Source organism: Salvelinus fontinalis, chromosome 19 (assembly GCF_029448725.1).
Source record: "Salvelinus fontinalis isolate EN_2023a chromosome 19, ASM2944872v1, whole genome shotgun sequence".
Lineage (NCBI taxonomy): Eukaryota > Metazoa > Chordata > Actinopteri > Salmoniformes > Salmonidae > Salvelinus > Salvelinus fontinalis.
The window spans coordinates 28,254,170-28,266,412 of record NC_074683.1 but is presented as its reverse complement, the minus strand read 5'-3'; the positions used below and the strand labels follow the sequence as shown (position 1 = coordinate 28,266,412).

General features: G+C 42.4%; 1 protein-coding gene across 4 annotated transcripts in view; it reads right to left on the bottom strand.

The window, feature by feature from the left end:
- LOC129816573 (unconventional myosin-Ib-like) overlaps positions 1 to 12,243 on the bottom strand; it is a 149,712-nt gene that overhangs the window by 21,279 nt on the left and 116,190 nt on the right. For all 4 annotated transcript variants that reach the window (XM_055871195.1, XM_055871196.1, XM_055871197.1 and 1 more), the window contains 9 exons: positions 10,174 to 10,260; positions 9,946 to 10,011; positions 8,348 to 8,452; positions 5,157 to 5,219; positions 4,657 to 4,857; positions 3,739 to 3,965; positions 3,324 to 3,524; positions 1,613 to 1,706; positions 528 to 677 (listed from right to left, as the gene is read on the bottom strand). In XM_055871195.1, the coding sequence (XP_055727170.1) occupies positions 528 to 677; positions 1,613 to 1,706; positions 3,324 to 3,524; positions 3,739 to 3,965; positions 4,657 to 4,857; positions 5,157 to 5,219; positions 8,348 to 8,452; positions 9,946 to 10,011; positions 10,174 to 10,260 (1,194 nt within the window). The remainder of the gene's footprint in view (positions 1 to 527; positions 678 to 1,612; positions 1,707 to 3,323; positions 3,525 to 3,738; positions 3,966 to 4,656; positions 4,858 to 5,156; positions 5,220 to 8,347; positions 8,453 to 9,945; positions 10,012 to 10,173; positions 10,261 to 12,243) is intronic.

Here is a 12,243-nt window from a genome sequence, read left to right as displayed (position 1 = left end):
TAAACTCGAACTACAGTAATCTAAAATCTATAGCTAGCATATTAAATTGTGGGAATGTGGGAACTTAATTTGACCACCCTGTTGCATGAAATTTCCTGAATAGTAGGAAATGTAAACTTGTAGTGTATTCCAGTTTTAAAAAGGCTTCTAAAGTATGTAATTTCCACTTAAAAATGCAGACTTGATTTGCCATAAGTAGAAATGTATCAACCCATACAAAAATGTCCAATAATTATAATCCACACAATAATTCACATTTCCTGTTACTGCAGGATTATTTTCCTGCTGTGAGAAACTGGTTAAATTAAGAACCTACAACAGCGCCAGAAATGAATAGGAGAGGAATCATGATTCTCTCCCTGCCTTTCCCCTCCTGATTCTGAGAATCATCCAAACTAGAATTTCTGGAAAACCTGGGGACTTTGGGAAAGTTTCCAGAATTTTGCAACCCTACTCTTGAGACTGAATAAAGGCTGGTATGAAGTTGTGTGTGCCTGCATGTCCATAGTTGAGCAAAGCTAACTCACTGCATATCTGCGGTACCAGGCTGCTACCACCACCTGGCTTTTCTTCAGCAGGAGGAAATGAGTACGACACTTCCACCCACGGTAGATCTTCTGGATCAGGGTGGCCAGGTCCTCCAGACACGCCCTTCTCCTCTCCTCCAGGGTGAACAGCTGGGGACACAGGAAGAGGGTGGGCATCAAGAGGATGATAGGAACATCTACATGTACGAGGGACGCCAGCATAGTCTGTACAATTTAGGAATGAGCGGACATGTTCAATGAGACAGGATGCCATTTTGGTACAATATTGTGTGGTAGCACAAGATCTTGAGATTGATAAGGGGCTTCTATATGTGCCCAAACATTTCCTCCACCTCAAAGACAGATCTAGGGGATGGGAGTTCAGTGACCTAGACTAGAACCCACCCTACCACCAGCCTGACTGAACATTCACTGTACAGCTGAGAGATGGAGATACCTAGCTAATCTGGTAAGAAGGTACAGTAGATCAAAGATAAGGACAAACCTCTTTGAGATCAGGCTTTGTTTAGGCTGTCTCCTAGACTGACTAAAGAGTATGTTGTTCCACCAACCACTGCAGTTTCTAAAAGCCCATGATGCTATGGAGACTAGGCCTAAATGTTCCTTTTTTTTCCCCCACATGCTCCTATCTGAGCCGCTGTATAATGGATAAGTGAAGCCATGTGTTCTCAGAATGTTCCATAATGTTTGTTAAGCGTCGTAATTAGTAGAGGGGCACGACTTCCTTCTTCTAGAAGCCTTTTAACGCAGGTCAAACATGAGCATCAGCCAACTGGATTCTGCCATTAGTCGAACTGTATATGAATACATCCGTCTCCTCACATTTATGATCTATGGCTACATCTTCTGTACTAATAAAACTGGACAAATGCCAGTTACAGAGCATGCTGCTCTTTCCAACGTTAAGGGTTACCACCAAGGATGTGACTTATGTTATAAAACAAATATATATATATTTTTTTTTTTTTCATCACGTAGTACCATTAATACTATCAAACACAGTAACAGGATCCAGATCAACTGGGTGTGCCTCTGCAATATCATGTTATATCATGTCATGCTACCGTTCTGGGGTTCCTGATGAAGATTTTGGAGCGTCCGTATGCAAACTCCTCAGCTGGAACAGAACAGTCTGTCAGCAGCACCTCCACTCCATCCCTACAAGGAGACAGAGGTACAACTCTTAACTATTCTGTTACGACCCTTCTCTTAACATGGGGATAGTTATGATGAAGCGGAAAGGACAAAAGATAGGGGACTAAAGGGAGAGACAGACCGAGGGAGAGGAAGAGACAGACCGAGGGAGAGGAAGAGACAGACGGTAGATGGATTGGATAAGGCAGATAGAATGGCATTCTTGCCGCCTGTGTTCTAAGACGATAACAGTCCATATCTGAAGTAACATGTGGGAGGAAAACATGTAACCTCATGAACCATTTACACACCATATAAGGAGTATAGTAAGCACACAAACTAGACACCAAATATGCTGTCGTGTATAACTCACATCAGATAGGAATCGATATAATACATTGTGGGATATGTATTTGAAATTATTTCACTATTCAAATGATATGGGCTCCCGAGTGGCGCAGTGGTCGAAGGCACTGCATCTCAGTGCAAGAGGCGTCACTATAGTACCTGGTTCGAATCCAGGCTGTATCACATCCGGCCGTGATTGGGAGTCCCATAGGGCGGCGCACAATTGGCCCAGCGTCGTCCGGGTTTGGCTGTCATTTTAAATAAGAATGTTCTTAACTGACTTGCCTAGTTAAATAAAGGTTAAATAAAATATAAAAAATATGACATAAGATATCCGGATAGTAACAAAAATATATATATATATTTTGCTTTGACTCTCGACCAATCAGAATGATGCAAATGCATATGGCAGGGCCGGACATGCTACCTTTCACCAGTAGTTTGGCTAAAATCAAAAGCGAAAGAAAAGGCTGATTTTTGCCATGATAGAACTGATTCTGAAAAGGGTTTCTGGTGAGTGTTTTGCATTGATCTGTGCCATGTATTGTGGAGATGCTATTTTAAGTAAATACCGTTGTCAGGCAGTCTGCAGGGCTGAATGAGCAGCGGTAGCTCAATGCACTATTATAAAAACTACATTCAAAAGTTTGTTTTATTAAATTAATCATTTGAAATGTCACGGTATATCCTTGTAGGTAAAAATGTCACAAGCATAATTTAATTTAGACAAAGCTTTTTCATTGTTAAAATAGGCCTCAAATTTTTTCCCCCCGCAATAAAATGTGCGCTCAGGTAACCGAATACTAAAGTCTGTTCGATTAACCGTGCCCATCCCTAATACCTTTACAGTGAATGCAACATGACTTAGAGCGTTATTGGGACACAGCAGAGATATGGGGCAACTGCCTCAACATGCCCTGGACAAAGTAAAGGAAATTACTGAGCTGTTAGATGGTCTGATACCGCAGCGCAACCAGATCTAGCCAACCCAAAACGGCTTGTTGACATCATTGTATCATGGTGGGATATGAATGGGCAATTCATCCATGGATGACTATACTGCTGTTGCTACATTGTTATCCAGTTAGAACACTGCTAAACACGGGAAAGGAAACTGTAAAAGCCCTTCGTGAAAACTGCTGATATAAAAAAGGCTTTATAAATACATTAGATTGATTTGATTGAGAAAGAGGTAGATATTTTTACTCTATGATCATCACATGGTAAATAAAATATTCCCAAAAGGCAGATAATAACTACAGTATTTCTGTAAAGGCAGAGCTGAGGTCCTACCTGGCAGGTCCTCTCCAGTGAGGCCAGGTCTGCTTGCAGAGCATCTTGTATCGCTCCAGACAGGGCTCGTAGGGCTGGCGGAATGCGTAGCCTGCCCTCCTCACACGCACATTCTCCATCAGACCCAGGTAACGCACCTGGTGACACACCAGTGAGTCGGTGAAGATGTGGGCTGCCTTCTTATCGTTGGGCTTGATGCACCTGAGGAGAACAGACAGTCAGACACTATCGCATGGACATGCAATGGTAGTCAGTGGACATGATCAGAGTTTACACAGATCTCAGAATACTGCCCCAAGGATCTTATAGAGTTAGTTGATTTTTTTCTGATCACAATACTGTTCCTTTTGAATACATGATCCTCAGAGTGAACAGTAATTTACCTGATGTAGGTGGGGTTCTAGGTTTACTGTACCTGATGTAGTTGGGGTTCTTGGTCTGCAGGTTCCTCATGAGTCCCCCTACAGAGGCCTTGAACTGGAAGCCTGCGGTGGGGGGTCTCTTCAGGTTGACCTTAGCAGGGTTTCCCTCAGGAAACAGCTGTCTCATCAGGCTGTGGGTGGCCTTGTACATGGCCTGAGACAGGTCTCTGTACAGCAGGTCATTGTTCTTGTCTACAAACCCCTCCACACGGTACAGCACCTAGACCACAAGACAATTATGAAAACACCAAGACAGTGATGAAAATACTCACAAAAAGCACAGGAAAATATCTGTTATTGCCCCATAAAAAGAACGACAACCCAGAGGGAGGAGGAGTAGTAGTACTTTACTGTCAATCCTAAACGCATCCTGAGGAAATACTTGCCATGGATTGAATCCGATTAATTCAAATGCAACACTGTTTGTGGGGGATGTTGACCAAATGGGGATTATAAGTCTATTTACCCAGAGTGTCTTTAAAGCAGGATATATTCTGGGCTATTCTGGTCCATCATGTGTCAAGGAAAACCTCTGCATTACTGATCTTTTTTTTAATTTTATTTTTTTACAATCACTGAATGTGATGCATTCCAGGTAATGCTCTTAATCCAATCTGCACGCTCCTCTCCACTCTGCTCGTCTGACTATAATCAGTATTGATCCTATCTTTTCTCCTCGCCAGTGATTACCAGAGTGTCATATCTAGGTTATACATGTCTATGATGCAGTTTAATTCAAGTCCCACCAGTGATGGGGTTAATTTATCCATTTAAATTCAGTCAAGTCAGGAAATAAACCTAAAATTGGACTTGGAAATTTCAGTTTACTTCCTGAATTAAAATGGAATTGACCCCAGCCCTGGGTCCCACACAGTCTCCCAGTATATGTAAAGTGTGTTTCTCATCCCTACTTTCCCAGCGTAGTGTTGGATGCGGAAGCAGCTGTGAGGCAAGCTGTGGTCTGTCAGGAACTTGGAGTTCTTGCTGAGGCGACTCTCAAAGTGCTGGTGCTCAGCACAGATGGTGTTGAGCTTGTCTAGGAAGGTGTCATCAGTCACTGTGCCTGGCCTGAGACATTCCTCATCCAACATGGCCAGGATACCATTCTGGTTCTGCAACAGAGGAGGAGAGAGTGGGATTATTATAACACTTTCCTCTTAACATAATATTCTGAGAATACATTCTTTTAAATAAATTCTAAATGTACGACACAGTATTATAATTGTTGTAAACAGAGTCAACTGATTACAGACCAAAGTTAACCCATATTTGAGGTAATCATGTCTGGTCATTAGTGATAAACCATGTGTATATCATGGAAAATTGTTTCAAGGTAATTATTCATGTATATTGTGAAATTGCTTTGTTTTGCTTTACAAGAATCAGATGACATTGAGGGAAACCGACTTACATTCTCAATGAGGTCACAGATAACGGCGTTGTTGAAATACTCAATGTTGGTCCATTCAATGCCCTGTCACAAACAGAGAACAAGAGGTTACAAACAGGTTACTATTTTCTCTTTTTCCCCACTAACTTTCACTTATGTCTTGGCCTTTCCAACAAAGCAATGTCCTGTAGTGTAATCCTGACCTCACCTAGACTTTCTTATACCGACCTGAGTGGCTTAAGAGATAAACCCACTGACCTTCAAGACTCTCAGACAGGCAGCTAACCAATGGGCCATAGAGTACCACAGTACGAGTCATAATACCCATATAACCTAGCAATCAAACAGGGAAATGGTTCCAATCGTTTATCCACCATTAATTTTTCCCCATAGGGGATTTTAGAAACCCTTAAAATAAGGGCTGTGTTCTGTGTAGGCTTACCCTAGTGTGATGTTCTGATAACTGTGTAAATCTCTCTAGGACAAGATTACTTTTGTCAATATATTTGCTTGTATTTACCCCCCCAAAATGAAATACTAATTAGCTGCTAATGTGGCTATCATAAAGAACTACAAATTCCAAGATTCTGGACGAGAGGGACAATTCAAGGCAAAGGTAAGAATCTCTGGATTAACTACATATTGTTAGCTAAAAGTATTAATGAATTAATTTGTTACATTTCTTTAAGTGAACAATTCTGTGAACTGTCTTGTGTAAGTTTTAAATTGACAATACGTGTTAGCAAAGGTATCAGCTAGAGATTACATGCAGGAGCTTGCAGGGATGTGTAGTCTTGCATGTCTAATGGTAGAAAAACGAATGGAACCATTTCCCTGTTTGCCCGCTAGGTTTTAGGGCTATTATGACACCTCAACTGTGGGGCTCTATTTAGTCAACAACTTACAGAACAGAGAATCAAAATGCGTCATACCGTTAAAAGAAAAACGCTTTTCTTTCAAAAACATGGACATTTCTAAGTGACCCCAAACTTTTGTACATTAAAATAACAAATTGATCAGAAATATAGTGCAGACATTGTTAATGTTGTAAATGACTATTGTAGCTGGAATATCTACATAGGCGTACAGAGGCCCATTATCAGCAACCAAATAGTACCCGCAAAACACCAGTCTCAACGTGAACAGTGAAGAGGCAACTCCGGGATGCTGGCCTTCTAGAGTTGCAAAGAAAAGCCATATCTCTGTCCAGCGTGTGTTCTTTTGCCCATCTTAATTTTTTCTTTTTATTGGCCAGTCTGAGATATGGCTTTTTCTTTGCAACTCTGCCTAGAAGGCCAGCAAGAGTTTCCTCTTCACTGTTGACGTTGAGACTGGTGTTTTGCGGGTACTATTTAATGAAGCTGCCAGTTGAGGACTTGTGAAGCGTCTGTTTCTCAAACTAGACACTCTAATGTACTTGTCCTCTTGCTCAGTTGTACACCGTGGCCTCTCACTCCTTTTTCTATTCTGGTTAGTGCCAGTTTGCACTGTTCTGTGAAGGGAGTAGTACAAAGCATTGTACGAGATCTTTTCTTGTACATGGAATAGTCTGAATTTCTCAGAACAAGAATAGACTGACGAGTTTCAGAAGAAAGTTATTTGTTTCTGGACAATTTGAGCCTGTAATCGAACCCCCAAATGCTGATGCTCCAGATACTCAACTAGTCTAAAGATGTCCAGTTTTATTGCTTCTTTAAATCAGGACAACAGTTTTCAGCTGTGCTAACATAATTGTAAAAGGGTTTTCTAATGATCAATTAGCTTTTTAAAATGATAAACTTGGGTTAGCTAACACAACGTGGCGTTGGAACACAGGAGTGATGGTTGCTGATAATGGGCCTCTGTACGCCTATGTAGATATTCCAGGAATATCAGGAAAACCAGGACATTTTTAAGTGACCCCAAACTTTTGAACGGTAGTGTATATATAGAAAACTTGATTGCTGACAAGCAAAACATTTTGGGACTATATCCACAATGGATTACTGAAACAAATACCAAAAGATAGTTTTGGGTGGAATTTTATTTTAAGCAGTTCACTATGTCTGATAGTATCTAAATCATTTGTCTGGCCTGACTGACCAAAGCCATTCAGTCAGATCTGCTGTTGCTGGTTTAATGGGTTGACACAGCTGTAGCTTGGGGTTTAAACAGTAAGAGTCCTTAAAATATATTTTTTATTCAATGTATATACATTTATATACACCTCAATAAGAGCACAAGACTCAAGAGCACAGCATGTTTCTGAAAGAACGTGCCTGTTTGGACAACATTAAAAATGGTGCCGAACCACAGGGCTTGGGCTGGGCTTTGGAGCGCTATGACATGTCAGGGCTGGTAACTGGTGGTTCTGGCAGACTTGGTCTATGTGACAGACAGGGAGACCAGGTTTGGGGGCGGGGCTGGGTTAGCCATGTGGGGATGCGGATTCTGCATCCGGATTCTGCATCCCTCCTGTCTCCCACAGTGTAGTATTTTCCCATGCACTGATGTGGAGCGAGGCCAGGCAATGGAATATCATGGAGGGGAGGTCAAGGGAGCAGCACTCACATACTTAGAGCTCTGAAAGCAAACAGAGGCCTGAGCCCCAGGGGAAGAAGTCTGTTTACTCCTGCTGGAGTGAAGGATCACTTCAGTCCCCAAACCCACAGAGGAGAGGAGAGGGAGAGAGATATGGAAAGAGTGGTGAAGAAAGCAGGAGAGAAGGTTGAGGGAGAGAAAGGACTAGAACGATAAATGAGGTGGACAATAGAACATGGAGGAAGTGTAATGGGGTACAGAGGCAGAGAGGAAAGAAAAGAGTGAAAGGAGCAAGAGGTACATGAAGTGAACGGGAGCGACTGGACAAAACAGAGTGATATAGGCATGGTCAACGTCACAGCCCAGACGTACTAGAACACTGGTTGACAGGCCTGGCTCAAACTACAAATGGACCTGTTAGCGTGTAGAAGTGAAGTGTCAGGGGGGCAGAGGTTGCTATGGTTGTGGGTGAATGCTGCGAGGTGGATGGCTTTATGGGGCAACTCCCTCCTCTGTGGATGCCAGTAGATTAGTGTCTAATGAACACGACCCAAACTAAAAAAGGGAGGGACCACCTGTACTACGTGGTCCAATAAGTAACACTCATTTTTATTCTGTTTCTACATGTTTTGATACAGTGTGCTCTACAGCCCTGTTGTTCCCAGAAAGGGAAACGCGGAACCGTTCCTTACCTCTCTGACGTACTCCTCCTGCTCTTCACGTAGCGTCAGTTCGATGAAGATCTGCTGAAGCTTCTCGTTGCAGTAGTTGATGATGAACTGTTCAAAGCTGTTGTCCTGTAGAGGAGAACACCCATAGATACCATTTAGTCTCATGTTCAGTCATTAGGCCACATTTTAGCCTGTCCAGATGCAAACAGCAGGGTACCACATGGCACCACATTCAGTACTCTCTCATCTGCCTGCCACTGTGAAATGCCCCCATCTGTTTCTGTGTTGTCATGCAGCCATTCAATAAGCTTTCGGGTCACTTCCGGGGTTCTTCTTCCCCTTTGTTGGATCACACTAGGGTAATGCCAAAACAGACCCGGGCTGGCTCCATAATTGCTCGAGCTTCACCGCAATGTCACGCCAACAAAGAAAATGTCTCTTTCCAAACAAACCCGAGATAATCTATTTTCTCTCTAAACTACTGTGGGAACTGATCTAATATAAAACTGAGGCAATGCTAGCTACCAATCTAGGCAACCAACCAAGCAGAACGTGTCTAGAACTTTCTATTCCTTGGTGACATTTCTCATTGCTTTACAACCACTCTTGAACAAACAAAGGACAGTGTCTTTGGACAATAAGACAAATAGCTGCCTGATCATAAAATCCTACCTGTGTTTCTTATCATGAATACATGTAAACTAACCTCGGTAAAGCTTCAGTGTTAATCATAAACTTGTTTCAAAAGGTGTTGAACAGTGAGTATTGAAAGACAGTTTGTTAACCATTTCAAAGCCCAAATTATGAAAATGATCCCCTTTCCCTATAAATTAAGATGACCAGTTCCTTTTTCATTGCAATCAACCCTACTTGGCAAACAGCATCAGCGTTGGTTGGGTTAGGAAACAATATCACTCCATTTGCTTAGGTTACAGTGGGTTAGAACAGCATCAATATGGGGCGAAGGGTGTACTAGACACTTTTGGTCAGCAAAAGCAGGCCTCACATGGCAACAGAAGGAGAGTGTTCATACATAACCTGGTCTCAGATCTGTTTGTGCAGCCTTGCCAAACACTTGGCATGATGAGGACCATAGGAGTTGACAGGACAGCACAAACAGATCTGGGACCAAGCTACTTCATACACTCTTCAGAAACGCTCTGCTATTGAATGTCCTCTCCTTCACTTAAGATGCACCAGTACTCCTTCATATCCCACCACAAAAAAACACAATGGAAGTCCTGTTATAGATGAGGATCTGAATTAAGACGAGAAGATAGATCGCAGCATGCACACTGCACACTCTCGGCAGTTGTACTTACTCCATCCTGTCGGCCCAGACACAACAACATTCAGTAGAGAGGAATGGAATGACTTCACAATGAGTGGGGAACAGTCAGGCACATTAGGAACATGAACTCGAGATCAACTTAAAGACACACTGGACGACGGAAGTTTAGTTGCTAGTTGTTTATGTCAAATTAATAATCTCATGAAACCACACAAGTTCTTTGTTTTAGGCAAACAATATGCTTTTGCTCATGGGTGAGGGGTCGTGTGAGGTATCTCTGTCCATTTAGGCCAGGGACCCATTTGCCAAACTGAGCCATTACTCTTACCTCAAATATTTCAAAACCATAGATGTCCAGGACTCCCATCACCTTGTGGCGTGTTTTGGCCTGAGCCTGAGAGGAGAAATAGAAAAAGAAAGTATAGGATACATATAAAATGATTCCTGTCTTACTGACACTCATTTAATCTACTTTGGTAGGGCTTATATCTTTACAGTCAATGGCTTATAGAATAATAGTTGACAAATCTGGCTCATATAATGAGACCAGACCTACCTTGATGCTTTCATTGATCCTTGTGACCAGCCAGCTGAACAGACGGCTGTAGAGGTTTTTGGCCAGGGCATCACGGGCATAGTAGGCCTAGCAAATCACAAATAAGGGCTTAGTATACAGTGCCTTTGAGAAGCATTCAGCCCCCTTGATTTTCCCCACATTTTGTTACGTTAGCCTCATTATAAAATGGTTAAATAAATACAGAATCCTCAATCTACAAACAATACTCCATCATGACAAAGCAAAAACAGGTTTAGAAATGTTTGCAAATGTATTAAAAATTAAAAACTGAAATACCTTATTTACATAAGTATTCAGACCCTTTGCTATGAGACTTGAAATTGAGCTCAGGTGCATCCGGTTTCCATTGATCATCCTTGAGATGTTTCTACAACTTTATTGGAGTCCACCTGTGGTAAATTCAATTGATTGACCTTGATATGGAAAGGCACACACCTGTCGGTCTATGTAAGGTCCTACAGTTGACAGTGCATGTCAGAGCAAAAACCAAGCCATGAGGCAGAAGGAATTGTCCATAGAGCTCCGAGACAAGATTATGTTGAGGCACAGGGTACCCAAAAATTTCTGCAGCATTGAAGGTCCCCAAGAACACAGTGGCCTCATTCATTCTTAAATAGAAGAAATGTGGAACCCCCAAGACTCTTCCTAGAGCTGACAGCCTGGCCATACTGAGCAATCGGTGTGGCAGGGCCTTTGTCAGGGAGGAGTCCAAGAATTCGATGGTCACTGACAGCGCTCCAGAGTTCTTCTGTGGAGATGGGAGAACCTTCCAGAAGGACAACCATCTCTGTAGGACTCCACCAAAAAGGCCTTTATGGTAGAGTTGCCAGACGGAAGACACTCCTCAGTAAAAGGCACATGGCAGCTCGCTTGGAGTTTGCCAAAAGGCACCTAAAGACTCTCAGACCATGAGAAACAAGATTCTCCGGTCTAATGAAAACAAGATTAAACTCTTTGACCTAAATGCCAAGCATCACGTCTGGAAGAAACCTGGCACCATCCCTACGGTGAAGCATGGTGGCGGCAGCATCATGCTGTCGGGTTGTTTTTCTGTGGCAGGGACTGGGAGACAAGTCAAGATCGAGGGAAATATGAACAGAGCAAAGTACAGAGAGATCCTTGACGAAAGCCCCATTCTGAGTACCTGAGCAGGTTATGGTTCACCTTCCAACAGGACAACAACACTAAGCACACAGCCAAGACAATGCAGGAGTGGCTTCGGGAAATGTCTATGAACGTCCTTGAGTGGCCCAGCCAGAGCTCGGACTTGAAACCAATCGAACATCTCTGGAGAGATCTGAAAATAGCTGTGCAGCAACACTCCCCATCCAACCTGACAGAGCTTGTGAGGATCTGTAGTGAAGAATGGGAAAGAAACAACAAATGCAGGTGTGCCAAGCTTGTAGCGTCCTACCCAAGGAGACTTGAGGCTGTAATCGCCGCCAAAAGTGCTTCAACAAATGGTCTGAATAGTTAAATATGATATTTCCATTTCCTATTTTTAATACATTAGCAAAAATGTAAGTAGTACTGTTAAAATGGTTTTTGCTTCGTCATTATGGGGTATTGTGTGTAGATTGATGCAAAAACAATTTAATACATTTTAAAATAAGGCTGTAACGTAACAAAATGTGGAAGTGAATACTTTCAGAATGCACTGCATATACATTGAACAAAAATATAAATGCAACATGCAACAATTAAAGATTGTAGGACAAGCAAGACGTAGCATACAGACAGAGCAACATAGAACAAAAAGCAGCAAGACAAAATTCATAAAAGCAAAAAAGTGTTTCCACACCTCACAAGCTACAGACAACAGACAACATGGAAAGCGCCAATACACAGCTAGGGATTATGTTCACATTTTTACATTTTTTTTGTCATTTAGCAGACGCTCTTATCCAGAGCGACTTACAGTAGAGTGCATACATTTTACATACTGAGACAAGGATATCCCTACCGGCCAAACCCTCCCTAACCCGGACGACGCTATGCCAATTGTGCGTCGCCCCACGGACCTCCCGGTTGCGGCCGGCTGCGACAGAG